At 44.6% G+C, this 17,353-nt stretch overlaps 1 protein-coding gene across 1 annotated transcript; it reads left to right on the forward strand.

Annotated features, from left to right (window-relative positions):
* Positions 1–2,628: 2,628 nt before the first annotated feature.
* On the forward strand, positions 2,629–6,822 carry TXNIP (thioredoxin interacting protein). The gene is made up of 8 exons (XM_003268105.4): positions 2,629–3,233; positions 3,777–3,849; positions 3,962–4,109; positions 4,223–4,325; positions 4,458–4,714; positions 4,821–4,977; positions 5,091–5,242; positions 5,373–6,822. Exons 1-8 carry the CDS (start codon positions 2,984–2,986, stop codon positions 5,406–5,408), a joined length of 1,176 nt encoding a protein of 391 aa, XP_003268153.1. The 5' UTR covers positions 2,629–2,983; the 3' UTR covers positions 5,409–6,822.
* The last annotated feature ends 10,531 nt before the right edge of the window (positions 6,823–17,353 follow it).

Here is a 17,353-nt window from a genome sequence, read left to right on the forward strand (position 1 = left end):
GCAGCAGCCGTTGCCAAAGCTAAATAATTTTTTGGCATTTAAAGGAACCCAGGCATAACACAGAGCAACATAGTCTGTAGTGAGCTCTGCAAATGGGAAGATACAAGGAAACCAGAGCCCAGGAGAGAAACTTAGAATGAGAGAATTGTCATAGGATTTTTTAAAACTCAGCAATTCAGTACTTCAGAGATGTGCCGAAATAAATATCAGTGTTCCCTTTTCTTAACATGTCCCATATTACCACTACCCTGATCCATCACTAGCCACCATCTTTCCTATTCCCTCAAAATGTATGTTAAGATTTAACAATATTGACTATGTAGTTAACAATATTGATTCAAATATTTGTAAGCATTTTGATGTTTGATAGTTACACTTTCATACCCATCAAACTAAACGTTCTCCCAGAAGCCACAATTTTGAACTTTCAAAATTACTTCAGTCAGGCCGGGCACTGTGGCTCACGCCTGTAATCCCAGCACTTTGGGAGGCCAAAGTGGGTGGATCACCTGAGGTCAGGAGTTCAAGACCATCTTGGGCAACATGGCGAAACCCCGTCTCTACTAAAAATACAAAAATTAGCTGGGCGTGGTGGCGCATGCCTGTAATCCTAGGTACTCGGGAGGCTGAGGCGGAGAATCGCTCTAACCCAGGAGGCAGAGGTTGCAGTGAGCCGGGATCAGGCCACTGCACTCCAGCCTAGGCAAAAGAGCAAGATTCCGTCTTAAAAAAAAAAAAAAAAAATCACTTCAGTCAGAGTCCCACCTCCTCGGCTCCCAGTAACTCAATCAATATTGTTAACCAACTGAAAACACCTCAAGCCTAGTTGGTTAAGCTTCTAGAACAGGCTGCCGCCTCAAACACACCCTAAGGATCAACATGTTCCTGGGGTTTAATGCATGCGTGTGTGTGTGTGTGTTTTCTAAGAGACTCATGATGCCTATTCTTGAGCTTGCTTAATATTGGGGTTGAGTTGTAACTTGTTAGCCTTAGGGTGTCAATCCAGCTAGGGTGTCTGAGGAAGGAAGAAGACTCCTTAACAGCAATGAATAGGTTTTTTTTTTTGTTTTTTTTTTTTTGCTGATTGGGTAGGGTTTCAATATACTTGAATGCTTCTTAGTTACCTCTCCATCTCAATCTTGAGACATTATCTTCCTCTTTCCAGCACAAGGAATTAGATAATAATCTTCTGATACCCCATCACAGATATGGGAAGGGTCTAAAAGGAGGAAGAATTCCTGCACTTTTGCATACAGGTTTTTCTTACTACATTTAAGAGTAAGTTCTCAGTACTCAGCTCCTAAAGCGTCTCACAGCCAGCAGGGGAAAATCCATCTGACAGCTGGCCAAACGAAACCAACAAAGAATGAAGAGGGAGGGTAGGGTCTCTTCTGGCTTGAATTTATAGTGCTCTGGTGACCGATCTTTCTTCCCTTTTCCTTCTTACTGTTTTCTAAACCGTTTAGGAAAAAAAATTTGAAATTATTTTTTAAAATTGTTCCTTCAAACAGGTGTGTGGCCATCTCTTCACTGAAAATTTGGATATAAACAAGAGGACTTTCTTGCTTTTAACCAGATTTATGGATGTACATTTGATTTAGTGAGTTGGGAGAGGGGATGGAGACAAGAAAGAGTGAACATAACTCTGGAAGAAAGTGAAAGGAATGAAGCATCCTTTTTTTCCCCTTTTTCCTTTTCCTCCAGAAGCAGGTGGGGAGTGGAAGATAATGAGCGCCTGGACACACCTCACTAAAGAGGTAATGAGGTAAATGGGGAACATAGACAAAGTGTTCCCCAACTTTGCAGGTAGAAATTGAAGAGATGACAGGATAAGCAACAGGATGTAAACACGCCCGTCCTATTTCCGTTCCAGAGAACAGAAAGAACAGAAGAGAGAGTACGGGGCGGGGGGTGGTGAGGAACAGCACAGGCACGCAGCCCTCAGCCCTAGCCCCAAGGGATTGGAACGGAAAGGAGAAGACATCAGTCCTACAGACGCAATGAGGCCTGAAAGTTCTCCTTTCCCTCAGAGATGGTGGTGTTTTTTATCCTTAATAGGGATGCGGGGCAAGAGAAGGACAAAGGGCTGTTCCTGAACAGTAACACCAAGCATTCTGCGCTCCACAGCCCCAAACCTAAAGGTATTCTTGGAGCTATGCGATTTTCACACACTTGCTATTTATGAGCCAGGAATAAACGACAGGTTCTAAAGTAATTGCACTGGCTAAGACTAGGCATGAAATTCCCTCATAAGCACATTTTCCTTTTACCTCAAAACACCGCTCTCAGACCAGAAACGTCCACACCCGCCCTCCGATGGCCTGTCGCCCTGGCTAGGTTTTAGGGTCAGTGGGATCCTCCTTCCACTGGACCCGGGGGAAGACGCTCAACAGCCCCCTCCTTCCCCTCCTTCCCCTCCTTGCCCTCCTTCCCCTCCTTCCTCTCCTTCCCCCCTCCCTGCGCCGCTCCAGAGCACAACAACCATTTTCCCCGCCAGGAGCACACTGTGTCCACGCGCCTCAGCGATCTCACTGATTGGTCGGGCTCCTGGTAAACAAGGGCCGGGCAGCCAATGGGAGGGATGTGCACGAGGGCAGCACGAGCCTCCGGGCCAGCGCTCGCGTGGCTCTTCTGGCCCGGGCTACTATATAGAGACGTTTCCGCCTCAGGCGTGAAACTAACCTCTCTTTCTCTCTAAAGGAGTGCTTGCGGAGATCGGATCTTTTCTCCAGCAACTGGGGGAAGAAGGTTTTTTCTCTGAAATCGCTTAGTATAACCAGCGGCGTAAATTTTTTGGACGCCTTTTCGAAAATCTAGTAGTTAATATTCATTTGTTTAAATCTTATTTTTAAGCTCAAACTGTTTAATACCTTCATTCCTTAGAAAGAGTGAAATAACTTTTTGCAAAGGAGTTTCCTCGATTTGGAGCCTTTTTTTTTTCTTCCACCGTCATTTCTAACTCTTAAACTAACTCAGTTCCATTATGGTGATGTTCAAGAAGATCAAGTCTTTTGAGGTGGTCTTTAACGACCCTGAAAAGGTGTACGGCAGTGGCGAGAAGGTGGCTGGCCGGGTGACAGTGGAGGTGTGTGAAGTTACTCGTGTCAAAGCCGTTAGGATCCTGGCTTGCGGAGTGGCTAAAGTGCTTTGGATGCAGGGATCCCAGCAGTGCAAACAGACTTCGGAGTATCTGCGCTATGAAGACACGCTTCTTCTGGAAGACCACGCAACAGGTAGGCGGCCCAATTCGTTGCTGGAGGGTGAAAGCTAATTAGAGAATTGAATACACAAAACCTGTACGAAATGTTTTAAATTGCTCAGTTTGAGTGGTTTGAATTACGTGGTGTTGCTTCCTTTTTTCTGTTTTAATCTGCAGACATTCTCCCCCCACCCACCAAAAAAAAAAAAAGGGTGATTTGTACAGTTTTTTATGGTCTGTGTCCTAAAGGTGATCCTGAGGGGCGTTGCCTCGGGTAGTTAAAGTCTTATGTGTGCATAAGTTGCTTATTCTTTGTCTACTTCCTGTGTGAGATGTTAGTAGAGAACTGTCCTGGGTGAATCTCTCAGCATTGCAGGGCTTGGCAACTTGCTGCCCAACAAAATACATCAGAATTTCTCTTTAAGAACAATGTGGGATGATTAAAGATATATATATATATGGGATGAAACTGGGGGTACTTCAATACCTTGCATGCCACCCAAGCATTCATTATCACACAGATGCATTTTAAGTGTAACAGGAAGCCTAATGGCTACTCGATTTTCTTTCCCTTCAGGTGAGAATGAGATGGTGATCATGAGACCTGGAAACAAATATGAGTACAAGTTCGGCTTTGAGCTTCCTCAGGGGTAAATATCAGCTAAATACACCTTTGAACTTTTCTGTCTAAAATATCTTGTCCTCCTTTGATCACGTACTGTTCTTGGAGAGCGTTTTAAAATTTTCATTTTCTTGACGCAGGCCTCTGGGAACATCCTTCAAAGGAAAATATGGGTGTGTAGACTACTGGGTGAAGGCTTTTCTTGACCGCCCGAGCCAGCCAACTCAAGAGACAAAGAAAAACTTTGAAGTAGTGGATCTGGTAGATGTCAATACCCCTGATTTAATGGTGAGATTCATTTTAAAGATACTATTCTCCTGGGTCATGGGGATGATAAATTAGACGTCTTGGGAATTTAGATAGAAGCATCTCAAAACACCTTTTTATCCCTTTCTACATAGGCACCTGTGTCTGCTAAAAAGGAAAAGAAAGTTTCCTGCATGTTCATTCCTGATGGGCGAGTGTCTGTCTCTGCTCGAATTGACAGAAAAGGATTCTGTGAAGGTAAAATCCTAGTGCTTATGGCAGTTATAACAGGAACTGGGTTTAGGTGTAAGGGCATGGGACTGGGGTAGAGAAAGTGTCATTAACGATACTGAGTATCAGTTAGTAAGTTTTCATCTTTCTCGTTGCTAGGTGATGAGATTTCCATCCATGCTGACTTTGAGAATACATGTTCCCGAATTGTGGTCCCCAAAGCTGCCATTGTGGCCCGCCACACTTACCTTGCCAATGGCCAGACCAAGGTGCTGACTCAGAAGTTGTCATCAGTCAGAGGCAATCATATTATCTCAGGGACATGTGCATCATGGCGTGGCAAGAGCCTTCGGGTGCAGAAGATCAGGCCTTCTATCCTGGGCTGCAACATCCTTCGAGTTGAATATTCCTTACTGGTGGGTAGATGCAGGGTGGCTTCAGCAGAGAAATTGTTAATCTGTTACCACAACTGTCTTATTTCTCCAGACCTCTGGTCTAACAAACTGCCATCTTCCTTTCTAGATCTATGTTAGCGTTCCTGGATCCAAGAAGGTCATCCTTGACCTGCCCCTGGTAATTGGCAGCAGATCAGGTCTAAGCAGCAGAACATCCAGCATGGCCAGCCGAACCAGCTCTGAGATGAGTTGGATAGATCTGAACATCCCTGATACCCCAGAAGGTGAGCCAGACCTAATGTCTTTTCTTCCTTTCTGGTCTACGTGGGTTTGTAAAATTGTGATGGTCCAGCATTTCTTGGGCAGGCTTTTTATGTGGCCATATTTTCTTTTCTAGCTCCTCCCTGCTATATGGATATCATTCCTGAAGATCACCGATTGGAGAGCCCCACCACTCCTCTGCTAGATGACATGGATGGCTCTCAAGACAGCCCTATCTTTATGTATGCCCCTGAGTTCAAGTTCATGCCACCACCTACTTATACTGAGGTGAGAATTGTCATCTTTACTGTTAAATTTGTCCTAAACTTTCTATAAGAAGTTGACTTAGATGGATTGCTAAACTGGTTTGTTCTTTTTAGTTCTTACCTGAACTGAAGTAGTCTGTTTCTTCCTTTAGGTGGATCCCTCCCTCCTCAACAACAATGTGCAGTGAGCATGTGGAAGAAAAGAAGCAGCTTTACCTACTTGTTTCTTTTTGTCTCTCTTCTGGACACTCACTTTTTCAGAGACTCAACAGTCTCTGTAATGGAGTGTGGATCCACCTTAGCCTCTGACTTTCTAATGTAGGAGGTGGTCAGCAGGCAATCTCCTGGGCCTTAAAGGATGCGGACTCATCCTCAGCCAGCGCCGATGTTGTGATACAGGGGTGTTTGTTGGATGGGTTTAAAAACAACTAGAAAAACTCAGGCCCATCCATTTTCTCAGATCTCCTTGAAAATTGAGGCCTTTACAGTAGTTTCGGGTCAGGTAAAAATGGCCTCCTGGCATAAGCTTTTCAAGGTTTTTTGGAGGCCTTTGTAAATTGTGATAACAACTTTGGACCTTGAACTTATGTATCATGTGGAGAAGAGCCAATTTAGCAAACTAGGAAGATTAAAAGGGAAATTGTGGCCAAAACCTTGGGGAAAAGGAGGTTCTTAAAATCAGTGTTCCCCTTTGTGCACTTGTAGGAAAAAAAAGAAAAACCTTCTAGAGCTGATTTGATGGACATTGGAGAGAGCTTTCCCTGTGATTATAAAAAAGGAAGCTAGCTGCTCTACGGTCATCTTTGCTTAGAGTATACTTTAACCTGGCTTTTAAAGCAGTAGTAACTGTGCCCCACCAAAGGTCTTAAAAGCCATTTTTGAAGCCTATTGCACTGTGTTCTCCTATTGCAAATATTTTCATATGGGAGGATGTTTTTCTCTTCATGCAAGTCCTTGGAATTGATTCTAAGGTGATGTTCTTAGCACTTTAGTTCCTGTCAAATTTTTTGTTCTCCCCTTCTGCCATCTTAAATGTAAGCTCAAACTGTTCATCTATGTCTCTAGGGTTAAGCCCAAAGACAAAAAAAAAAATTTTACTACTTTTGAGATTGCCCCAATGTACAGAATTATATAATTCTAACGCTCAAATCATGTGAAAGGGTTGCTGCTGTCAGCCTTGCCCACTGTGACTTCTCCAAACCCAAGGAGGAACTCTCGATCAAGATGCCCAACACTGTGATCAGAACCTCCAAATACTGCCATGAGAAACTAGAGGGCAGGTGTTCACAAAAGCCCTTTGAACCCCCTTCCTGCCCTGTGTTAGGAGATAGGAATATTGGCCCCTCACTGCAGCTGCCAGCACTTGGTCAGTCACTCTCAGCCATAGCACTTTGTTCACTGTCCTGTGTCAGAGCACTGAGCTCCACCCTTTTCTGAGAGTTATTACAGCCATAAAGTGTGGGCTGAAGATGGTTTCATGTTTTTGTATTACATATCTTTTTGTATGGTAAAGACTATATTTTGTACTTAACCAGATATATTTTTACCCCAGATGGGGATATTCTTTGTTAAAAATAAAGTTTTTTTAATGGAAAAAAAAAATGTCTGTGAGATGGCTTTGGAGAAGCTTTTGGAAAGAAGGTGTGTCTAAAGGAGTTTTCCTCTACTTAACAATCCACACTAATGAAAACCTTGTAGAGAAAACACTCCCTATGGACCCTAAGGAATGTCGGCAGAGTGGGGGCTAGAAGGTGAAGAGGGATATAGTTTGAGGCATGTTTCAGATTCGCTGAAAAACTATACTGGGATTTTCAGGTTGTCTAAACTAGTTTTCCAAATCCATAGTTAATCATTACTAAATTCCTTCAGTTTTGGAGTTCGTGGGTTCTTGAAATACAGGGAAATGATGTTTATGAGGGAATTTGAAAGAAAAGAGTGGAGGTTCCTTTTTTTTTTTTTTTGAGACAGTCTCACTCACCCAGGCTGGAGTGTAGTAGCATGATCTTAGCTCACTGCAGCCTTGACTTCTGGGCTCAAGTGATCCTCCCATCTCCACCTCCCACATAGCTGGGCTACAGGCATACACAATTACATTCAGCTAATTGTGTGTGTGTGTGTGTGTGTTTTCTACGCTCAGCTAATTTTTTTATTTTTTGTAGAGTTGGGGTTTTGCCATGTTGTCCAGGGTGGCCTCAAACTTCTGGGCTCAAGTGATCTGCTGGCCCTGGCCTCCCAAAGAGTTGGGAATACAGGCGTGAGACACCACACCCAGCTGAAGATCCCTTTTTTACAATATGGTTTTATCATAGGGTTTCTTCCCAATGTAAACTTGATTTATATGCTAACAAGGATAACTTCAGGACTTAAGAGGTTATAGAGTTGTGAGTATTAAATTCTTTGGAGACAGCTAACCATTTTTTTATTTTCACAGTTCCTATCCAAGCACATAACTCAGTAAATGTTTGCTAACTATTCAACTCCACCCTCATCCCTTAGAATGCTTTGGTGGTTCCTATTCCTTGTAGGGTAATAGTAGTAGAGTAATACCACAATCCCACGTTTAATTGGTGTGATTTTCATTTATTTATTTATTTTATTTATTTATTTATTTTTTTTGAGATAAAGTCTTGCTCTGTCTCCCAGGCTGGAGTGCAGTGGCCCAATCTTGGCTCAATACAACCTCCACCTCCCAGGTTCAAGTGATTCTGCTACCTCAGACTCTTGAGTAGTTGGGATTACAGGCATGAGCCACCACACCCAGCTAATTTTTAATTTTTAGTAGAGACGGGGTTTCACCATGTTGGCCAGGCTGGTCTCGAACTCCTGACTGCCCGTGATTCACCCGCCTCAGCCTCCTAAAGTGCTGGGATTACAGGTGTGAGCCACGGCGCCCGGCAGTGATTTTCATTCCTAAAGAACTGACAGGTGAGAAACGCTGGGATGGCCAATTTAAATATTTGCACAGATCTGGTCCTGGCCCTTATTTGGGAATTGGTTTTTCTGAGGACTTCCACAAACTAATTCCAAATAACAGGCTCCTGGAAATGCTACGTGAAATCAATGTGGAGTGTTGTAGCCCTAGCTATTCACGAGGCTGAGGCAAGAGGATCATTCAAGCCCAGAAGTTCTAGGTTACAGTGAGCTATGATTGCACCACTTGCACTCCAGCCTGGGGGACAGATTTTGTCTCATAAATAAATAATAAGCAAACTAAAATCAATGTGAACTTAACAGAAAGTGAGATTTAAAAGATCCTTTTCCATTTCAATCTTCATTTTTCGTTTATCTTTCATTTTCCATAGCACTATCCTCCCTCTCTTTGTCTCTCTTTCATTACCAAAGTGTCAGTCTCTATTTCTCCCTATTGCCAGGGTGACTTTCACCTGAACTCTCCACCCCTTTCTCACCTGTTCAAGAATTTAGTGGCTCCTCTCCTTCAAATCTGTGACCAGGAAATTAGGTCAAAGTTGATGGAAAAGTTGTTTCTGTAGCTTGTTTTCCAGGGACTAGAGGGGTGAAGCAATGACAAGAGCAGGCCAGAGAGCAGTACAAAGGAATGGAGAGACCATGGAGTACATGAGCCTGGTTGTGTGCACAGTTGGGCTACCAGTACCCAATATGAGAAGAGGGATGGCTTTGAAAGGATAGATAACTTTATACCCAAGGCCTTTTAGAGATCTGATCCTAGGGCCAGGCGCAGTGGCTTACGCCTGTAATCGCAGCTACTCAGGAGGGTGAGGAAGGAGAATCACTTGAACCCAGGAGGTGGAGGTTGCAGTGAGCCCAGACTGCACCACTGCACTCCAGCCTGGGCGACAGAGCAAGACTATCTCAAAAAAAAAAAAAAAAAAAAAGAGATCTGATCCTGGAAGGGCCAGAACATGGGCATCTCCTCCAGATACCCTTAATATCCTTTATCCAGCTGTCCAAATAGAACTTTCTATGACGATGGAAATGTTCAATACAGTAGCCACTAGCCCTGAAATGTGGCTACTGTGACTGATAAACTGATTTTTTTACTTATCTTTTTTTTTTTTCTTTTTTTAGATAGGGTCTCATTCTGTCTCCCAGGCTTGAGTGCAGTGGCACAATCTTGGCTCACTGCAGCTTTGACCTCCCAAGCTCAGGTGATTCTCCCACCTCAGCCTCCCAAGCAGCTAGAACTACAGGCACATGCCACCATGCCCAGCTAATTTTTTGTATTTTTTGTAGAGACAGGGTTTCACCATGTTGTCCAGGCTGGTCTTGAACTCCTAGGCTCAAGCAATCTGCCCACTTTAGCCTCCCAAAGTGCTGTGCACACATTTTTTTTTTTTTTTTTTTAAAACAGGGTCTTGCTTTGTCTCCCAGGCTGGAGTGCAGTGGCATGATCTCTGCTCACTGCAGCCTCCACCTCTCAGGGTCAAGTGATTTCCCATCTTAGACCCCTAGTAGCTGGAACTACAGGTGCATGCCACCAAGCCCAACTAATTTTTGTATTTTTCACAAAGATGAGGTTTTGCCATGTTGCCCAGGCTGGTCTCAAACTCCTGGGCTCAAGCGATCCTCCCACCTCGGCCTCCCAAAGTGCTAGGATTACAGGTGTGAGCCACTGTGCCCAGCCTGTAACTGAATTTTTAATTTTGTTTATTTTATTTATTTATTTATTTTTTGAGATGGAGTTTCTCTCGTTGCCCAGGCTGGAGTGCAATGGCGCAATCTCGGCTCACCGCAACCTCCACCTCCTGGGTTCAGCGATTCTCCTGCCTCAGCCTCCCAAGTAGCTGGGATTACAGGCATGTGTTATCACACGTGGCTAATTTTGTATTTTTAGTAGAGACGGGGTTTCTCCATGTTGCTCAGGCTGGTCTTGAACTCCCGACCTCAGGTGATCCGCCCATCTCAGCCTCCCAAAGTGCTGGGATTACCATGCCCGGCCCAATTTTGTTTAATTCAATTAAACTTTAGCTTTGTGTGACTAGTGACTGTCACATATGTAACTAGTGACTAGTGACTGCCATATTGAATACCACATCAAAATCTAAGGGAGTAAGCAGCTAGAGCTGTTCCCCCAGAGGAAACCTATCCTTCTCTTACAGCACAAAAACTCCGCTCTACTTCTTTTTGCCTTGTGCATACAATTTCTACCTTACACCAGGACATTTTCTGCGTGCAGGCTTGCTTCAGTCCACTTCCTTGGGAAGTGGCCTAGCTATTTCCCCACTTAAGTGGGTGAATATTTTGGGTCTTCTTTGCCTATCCTCTTCTCACATGCCTTTTAATTTTTAAGTAGCTATGACCTCCATGTACAATCATTAGAGGAGATGTAGTTCTGAGTATCATCTATTCAGTAGGTTCAATCTGGTATAGGGAGATCTGAGAGAAGTAAAAAAGAAAACTACCTAAAGAGAGAAAAAGGCAAGAAAATAAAATTAACAAGAAAAAGGGGCCGGGTGCTGTGGCTCATGCCTGTAATCTCAGCATTTTGGGAGGCCGAGGTGGGTGGATCATTTGAGGTCAGGAGTTCGAGACCAGCCTGGCCAACATGGTGAAACCCCGCCTCTACTAAAAATATAAAAAATTAGCCGGGCATGGCAGGGACCTGTAGTCCCAGCTACTTGGGAGGCTGAGGCAGGAGAATCGCTTGAGCCCGGGAGGCAAGACATTGCAGTGAGCCACGATCGCCCACTGCACTCCAGCCTGGGAGACAGAGAGAGACTCCTTCTCAAAACAAAACAAAACAAAAAACAGGTACTTCAACAACCAGAGTCGTTGGCTGCCTTGATTGATACCTCTGAACAGACTGGAAACACAAGGATCTAACTTGGGTTGAGGCACTGGGTAGGAAAAATGTGGAGGGGAGGATCTGACAAAGCACATGTTCAGCAAAAAACAATCACACAAGAGCTGAAGGGCATGAAGTGGAGTCAAGGAGTGACCTTTGCACAATTCTTTTTTCTCTTTTTGAGAGAGGGTCTCACTATGTTGCCCAGGTTGGAGTGCAGTGGCTATTCACAGGCACAATCATAGCAAACTCTGACCTTGAACTCATAGCCTCAAGGGATTCCCCCTGCTCAGCCTCCCGTGTAGCTGGGACTACAGGCACATGCAACCTTGGCCCAATTCTTTCAACAGACTACAGATCCCTCTTAGAATTATTTTCTTGGGCTACCTCTAGGTGATAAAATGCATAAGGTAAATAAGGAAAATATTTTACTGACCTTCCAATGATCACAAGTCCCTGCCCCAGGCATCCTGGCCTCAATAGTTTGGGTATGGGGGATGGGAAGTTTTTTTGTCCTTTCTCTGTTATGACCTCACATCGACCTCCATTTCATAAGCTGAAACACTCCTTTTCAGAGAGCTAAAGATCCAGGGCTGCAGGTCCTGGCTCAATAGGTAAGTCTAGAACCCGGAAAAAGTCCAAAGATTAGTCTTCCTATACTATTAAGAAAAAAATAGGCCGGGCACGGTGGCTCACGCCTGTAATCCCAGCACTTTGGGAGCCGAGGTGGGTGGATCACCTGAGGTCAGGAGTTCGAGACCAGCCTGGCCAACATGGTGAAACCCCATCTCTACTAAAAATACAAAAAATTAGCCAAGTGAGGTGGTGCACGCCTGTAGTCCCAACTACTTGGGAGGCTGAGGCAGGAGAATTGCTTGAACCCCGGAGAGGGAGTTTGCAGTGAGCAGAGATCACGCCACTGCACTCCAGCACCTGGGTGACAGAGCGAGACTCTGTCTCAAAAACAAAAAAAAAAGAAAAAAGAAAAGGAAAAGGAAGAAAAAATAGCATAGTATAGTAGTTAAGCACGTGGACCCTGAAGCCAAACTATCTAAATTAAGATCTTACTTCTACCATTTAACCAGCTATGTGACCTTGGGCAACTTGTTTAAACCTCTCTATGTAACAGTTTGTTCATTTATAAAATGGGAGATAATAATAATGCCTACCTCAGAAGATTGTGAGAAATTTAAAAATATATGTAAAAAGTTAGAACAATGCCACATAAGTGATTGTTATCTAAAATAAAAGAAGAGACATATCCCTCATTACCCCCTTGAATAATTTTCTTTCTTTCTTTCTTTCTTTCTTTCTTTTTTTTTTTTTGAGACAGAGTCTCACTCCATCACCCAGGCTAGAGTGGAGTGGGGCGATCTCAGCAACCTCCTCCTCCTGGGTTCAAGAAATTATCTTGCCTCAGCCACCCAAGTAGCTGGGATTACAGGCATGCACCACCATGTTTGGCTAATTTTTTTATTTTTAGCTGAGGTGAGGTTTCACCATGTTACCCAGGCTGGTCTCGAACTCCAGACAGTTCGACTCAAGCTATCTGCCTGCCTCAGCCTCTCAAAGTGCTTGGATTACAGGAGTGAGCCACAGCACCCACTTGGCTTGGGGTGTTCTTTTTCACAGTCCCAGTATGCTTCACAAGCCTGTGGATTAAACCCTGTAACCTTCTAAAAATTATTTGAACTTTTTTAACTTTTCAGTACACAACTCCAAAGAAAAGCTTCCCACCATTTGGAGTGATAAACTGAGGAACAGAGAGTACTGGATATACAATGTGATGCCACAGGTCTTCCAGACTTTTTCTTTCAAGGCATTGCATTCCATTTGATTTTTTTCCGTGAGGTGGACTAGACTGAGTAGCACAAAGGTCAGTGGAGGTGAGCCCACGGATGAGGCCCAGTTTAGCCTATTTAGGCTATTCCTGTTCTGTCCTGACCTTTCCCTTTGCTTGACCCTTCCCTACTCTCTGCTGGGCCTGTTATGTAAGGAGAAAAGAATGAACAGACTTTGACTATCAATTGATTGGTCATCTCCAGGCAACAGAGTGATGGGAGAAAGACAGGGAAAACAAAGGGACAGGATTGTGAATTCCATGTGCCCTGAGTCCTGAGATGTTAGGCAAGGTCCATTCTCAGTCCTTGTTGGGCTATGAAGTTGCTGACAATCAAAGTTAATCAAATGGTCAGTAAACAGGTTCTTGGAAATGTCTGGCTAGGTTCCCAGCTTGGATATTTTTAACCTCTTGGACAGATGGATAGAGCAAGGATTTCAGCTGCTGAGAGGGTAGGAGGTATTCAGGGGCATGAGAACTGTGCTTCCCTTTTTTAATTTATTTATTTATTTATTTTATTTTATTATTATTATTTTTTTTGAGACAGAGTCTCGCTCTGTCGCCCAGGCTGGAGTGCAGTGGCGCAATCTCGGCTCCCTGCAAGCTCCGCCTCCTGGGTTCACGCCATTCTCCTGCCTCAGCCTCTCCCAGTAGCTGGGACTACAGGCGCCCGCCACCACGCCTGGCTATTTTTTTTTTTTTTTGTATTTTTAGTAGAGACGGGGTTTCACCGTGGTCTCGATCTCCTGACCTCGTGATCCGCCCGCCTCGGCCTCCCAAAGTGCTGGGATTACAAGCGTGAGCCACGGCGCCCGGCTTTTTTTTTTTTTTTTTTTTAAGAGACGAGTCGCACTCTGTCACCAGGCTGGAGTGCAATGGCGCAATCTCGGCTTACTGCACCTCCGCCTCCCGGGTTCAAGTGATTCTCCTGTCTCAGCCTCCTGAGTAGCTGGGATTATAGGTGCCCACCACCACGCCTGGCTAATTTTTGTATTTCTAGTAGATACGGTGTTTCACTATAGATCCGCCTGCCTTGGCCACCCAAAGTGCTGGGATCACAGGCGTGAGCCACCGCGCCTGGCCAACATTTGTGCTTCCCTTATATGGTTCTGTGGCTAAAGATCCCTCCCTCTCCACTTCAGATTCTGACTTCCTCCTTCATCTGGCCAGACTCAGGTTTAATCCTTTGTCTCCTGCTCTTGCATTTCTCTTTATACCCTGTCTTTCATGCTTGCTTCACCTTCCAACTGTGAGGAAACTCTGGTTTCTGTTTTACCTCCGGATTCCTGTAGATCAGGAAGAGGGTGGTTGGGCAGGGGCCAATGGCTCCTTTGTTTCCCCTGGAGATAGGTGTAGCTCTGCCACTAGTACTCAGAGGCTTCTCTGCAGTTCTCTCTCCTCAAGTTGTCCCGCAGGACAGCTCCAAACTCTCCTGCAACCTCTTGCATCCCACTGCCCCCAACTCTTGGGAACAGAATTTGACACCATGCAAGCCCAGGCCTGTGCTTCACATACTTTTGGAAAGTAGAAGAAATGATCGTGAAGGTCAGAGAGGTTGGAAATGGTGACCAAGTCTGACAAGGCAACATCTGCTATCTCTGGTTTGGGAAAATTAGGTCACCTGGGAGGTGGAAGGGCTGGGAGAAAGGTGGGTCATTAGCAAGTTCAGAATATCTTTTTGACTGCGAGGGAGGCCTGGAGGTTAGGAATGAAAGTGAGGAAGAAGAGACAAAAATTATGATAATTCCCTATTTGGGGTTCCATCTTCCCTTGGTGAATACCCTTTAAACTGAATACCCTTCTATATCCAAAGACTGCTTCCTTCTTTCCTCTTGTTCTTTCCTGTATCTCAACACCATTTCTGATACTGCCCACCCTCCTTTGTGGGTGGAGGAGAAAATCCCTGACATAAGTGCTCCAAGATTGATGGGAAGCTGGTGGGGAGATGGACTTAGGGAAGGGAGATCACATTGTGATTCATGTTTCTCTTCTTTTGTCTTGATTTTAGCTGATGATGAACCTAAGCAAAGCTGGAGGAAACACTAGGCCAAAGGGAGCAAATCCAGGGCCCATAGGCCAAACCAGCTTGCAGACATTTAGAAACCCATATTTCCGGCTGGGCGCGGTGGCTCACACCTGTAATCTCAGCACTTTGGGAGTCTGAGGCGGGCAAATTACCTGAGGTCAGGAGTTCGAGACCAGCCTGACCAACACGGCGAAACCCCGTCTCTACTAAAAATACAAATTAGTTGGGCGTGGTGGCGCATGCCTGTAATCCCAGCTAGTCAGGAGGCTGAGGCAGGGGAATTGCTTGAACTCGGCAGGCGGAGGTTGCAGTTAGCCGAGATCGCACCATTGCACTCCAGCCTGCACAACAAGAGTGAAACTCCGTCTCAAAAAAAAAATTATAAATAAATAAATAAATAAACCTGTATTTCCTTTCCTAAACATTTGAATCGGTTGTAAACATTTAAAAATCAGATTTCACTAACATCTGCCATTCTGGTGTCTCTTAAAAAGCAATCATATTTGGTAACACTGAGTCACATTCTTTCATGGCATTAATCAGCTGGAGCTGAAGGGGCTAGGCAGGCTCGGGTTTGCCCGTTCTCACCACTCCCTATTGCATTACACTCTCATGCTTCGATTTTTTATATCTGCCTGACTCCTGTTTAGTGTTTAGGTTTGTCTTAGCTTGTTACCTCTGCTCTAAGTAGAGCTTCTCAAATATTTCTTCTGTAGGACCCTTAAGATACAAGAGAGTGAACCATTTTCCCCCAGGACTCCCAAAGCAGTCTAAAGTAGCCTGTCATAAGCCAGAAATGTCTTTGAAGTACCTATTTTCTTTAAAAAATGCAAATTTTGATTTACACTGCATAATATATTTGTGTTGGTTTTAGCATAAAAATGATTTATCTTCCCCCACCAAATCTTAAAAGTAAAATTAACACTCTGGAAGATGTGCCATGTGTATTCTGTGGCTCCAAATAGTCCTCACCATATCACCCCAGGAATAATCCAATTTAAACAGCACCGTATAAAGGCATGAGGTAAAGGGAGACATGGAGAAAAGACACGGAGAAAGAGTCAAAAAGAGGAAAAGAATTTGAAAGACAACAAGAATGAGTCCGAGTGATAAGCTTTCTGTCTGGTCCTCAGCCAACCCTCCAGTCTTGGCCCAGTCCAGCCACTGAGAAGTGTATAAACATCCCTGATATCCCCGGACAGGTGTTAATGTGGCGGCTCAGGGTAGAAAGCAAGACCCAAAACAGGAGCCAAGCCAAGTAAGGGAGAGGTGAGGGATCCAGAGCAGCCAAGTATGGTCAGATGAGAAAGATTGTCTAGGTGCCAGGAAAGAGGCTTGGAAAGGAAACGAAAGACTTAGAAAAGGGCTGATCAGCATTTGCCCTTTCTCCCACTGAGCCCATTTTGTGTCACTTCCTCTTATCACTCTGCCTAAGAAAAATGAGGTACAAGCAGTAAATTGTCCTCCTTTGAAGAGGGAATTTCTTCTCCAAAATGGCTACATCTCTGGTCATACCAGAGCCTTAGGAGGATGAGTACCAGGGCTTCTTTCCCTGTCCAAATGGGACTCTACCTATTCTCTCCAAGACAGGAAATACCTCAAATCCACATCCCTAACTTAGGTGAGTTTCTTCCACCTACCCCTTTTGGTAAGACAAAAATAGGTCTAACTCCCTCCCTCCTAATCTAATATTATTAACACTGTCCTGAGCGTACCAAAGAATATCAGAGACAGGATTTGGATATTTTACCCCTTTCTCTACTGTAAACCAAGATCAGTGTGGAATCACAAGGATGGGAACTATTCAGGAAAGGGCTGGGAGCACAGGCCAAAGCTGAGGATCCTGGGAGGAGGAGAGGTTTGAGAATGGAGAATAATCCCAGACTCTGAGGTCATGGGGACCTAGCCCCTTCCTGCACTGGTTGGGATCAGGCCTGAGGAATCTCTGGATTCCTTCCCCAACATCTTGACATCTTGGATTCCCAAGGTGAGAGCACCTAGCCATTAAGGTCCTGCAGTTAAGTTGGATCAGTGTCTTCCCACTGACCCCCATTAAGGTTATGAGGGGGACCTCCTTTCTTTCCTAGATACAAAGAGGCAAATTAAAGTCTGTTGGAGATGAGCCAAAGGCCTTTCTGAGGTGATAGCAGGAAACTAGAACTTATTTCCAGTTTTGTGGTCCCAAATGACCTTGAGGAAATCTGAGCCCCAGAAAGGGAACGGTCAGTGGAGAAGAAGTCACTACTGGTTTGGCCAGATTAGTTAGTGGAGCTATTCTCGTTGAGCTCATTTCTCTTCTCCATCCTCTGGCTGGACATGACATATGAGGGGAGATGAAGAGGACCTGCTCACCAGCCCCTGTTCAGTCAGAAATCTACTGGTGGCCTGTTTGATTTGAGTCCTGGCTTGCAGATTGTGACCTTGAACTCTGCTGTAGGTGGTGTCCCTTTCTTGCTAGTTGATGGAATTGCTGATTTTCTTGCTACCCAAGCTGAAGCAGGTT

This window comes from Nomascus leucogenys, chromosome 12 (assembly GCF_006542625.1).
Source record: "Nomascus leucogenys isolate Asia chromosome 12, Asia_NLE_v1, whole genome shotgun sequence".
NCBI classification, from domain to species: Eukaryota; Metazoa; Chordata; class Mammalia; order Primates; family Hylobatidae; genus Nomascus; species Nomascus leucogenys.

Excerpts from the sequence above, each read along its gene's own strand:
- TXNIP (XM_003268105.4), top strand. The coding sequence starts at position 2,984 with ATGGTGATGTTCAAGAAGATCAAGTCTTTTGAGGTGGTCTTTAACGAC. Across the intron at positions 3,234-3,776 it reads TCTGGAAGACCACGCAACAG|GTGAGAATGAGATGGTGATC; the intron begins GTAGGCGGCCCA and ends CTTTCCCTTCAG. Across the intron at positions 3,850-3,961 it reads GGCTTTGAGCTTCCTCAGGG|GCCTCTGGGAACATCCTTCA; the intron begins GTAAATATCAGC and ends TTCTTGACGCAG.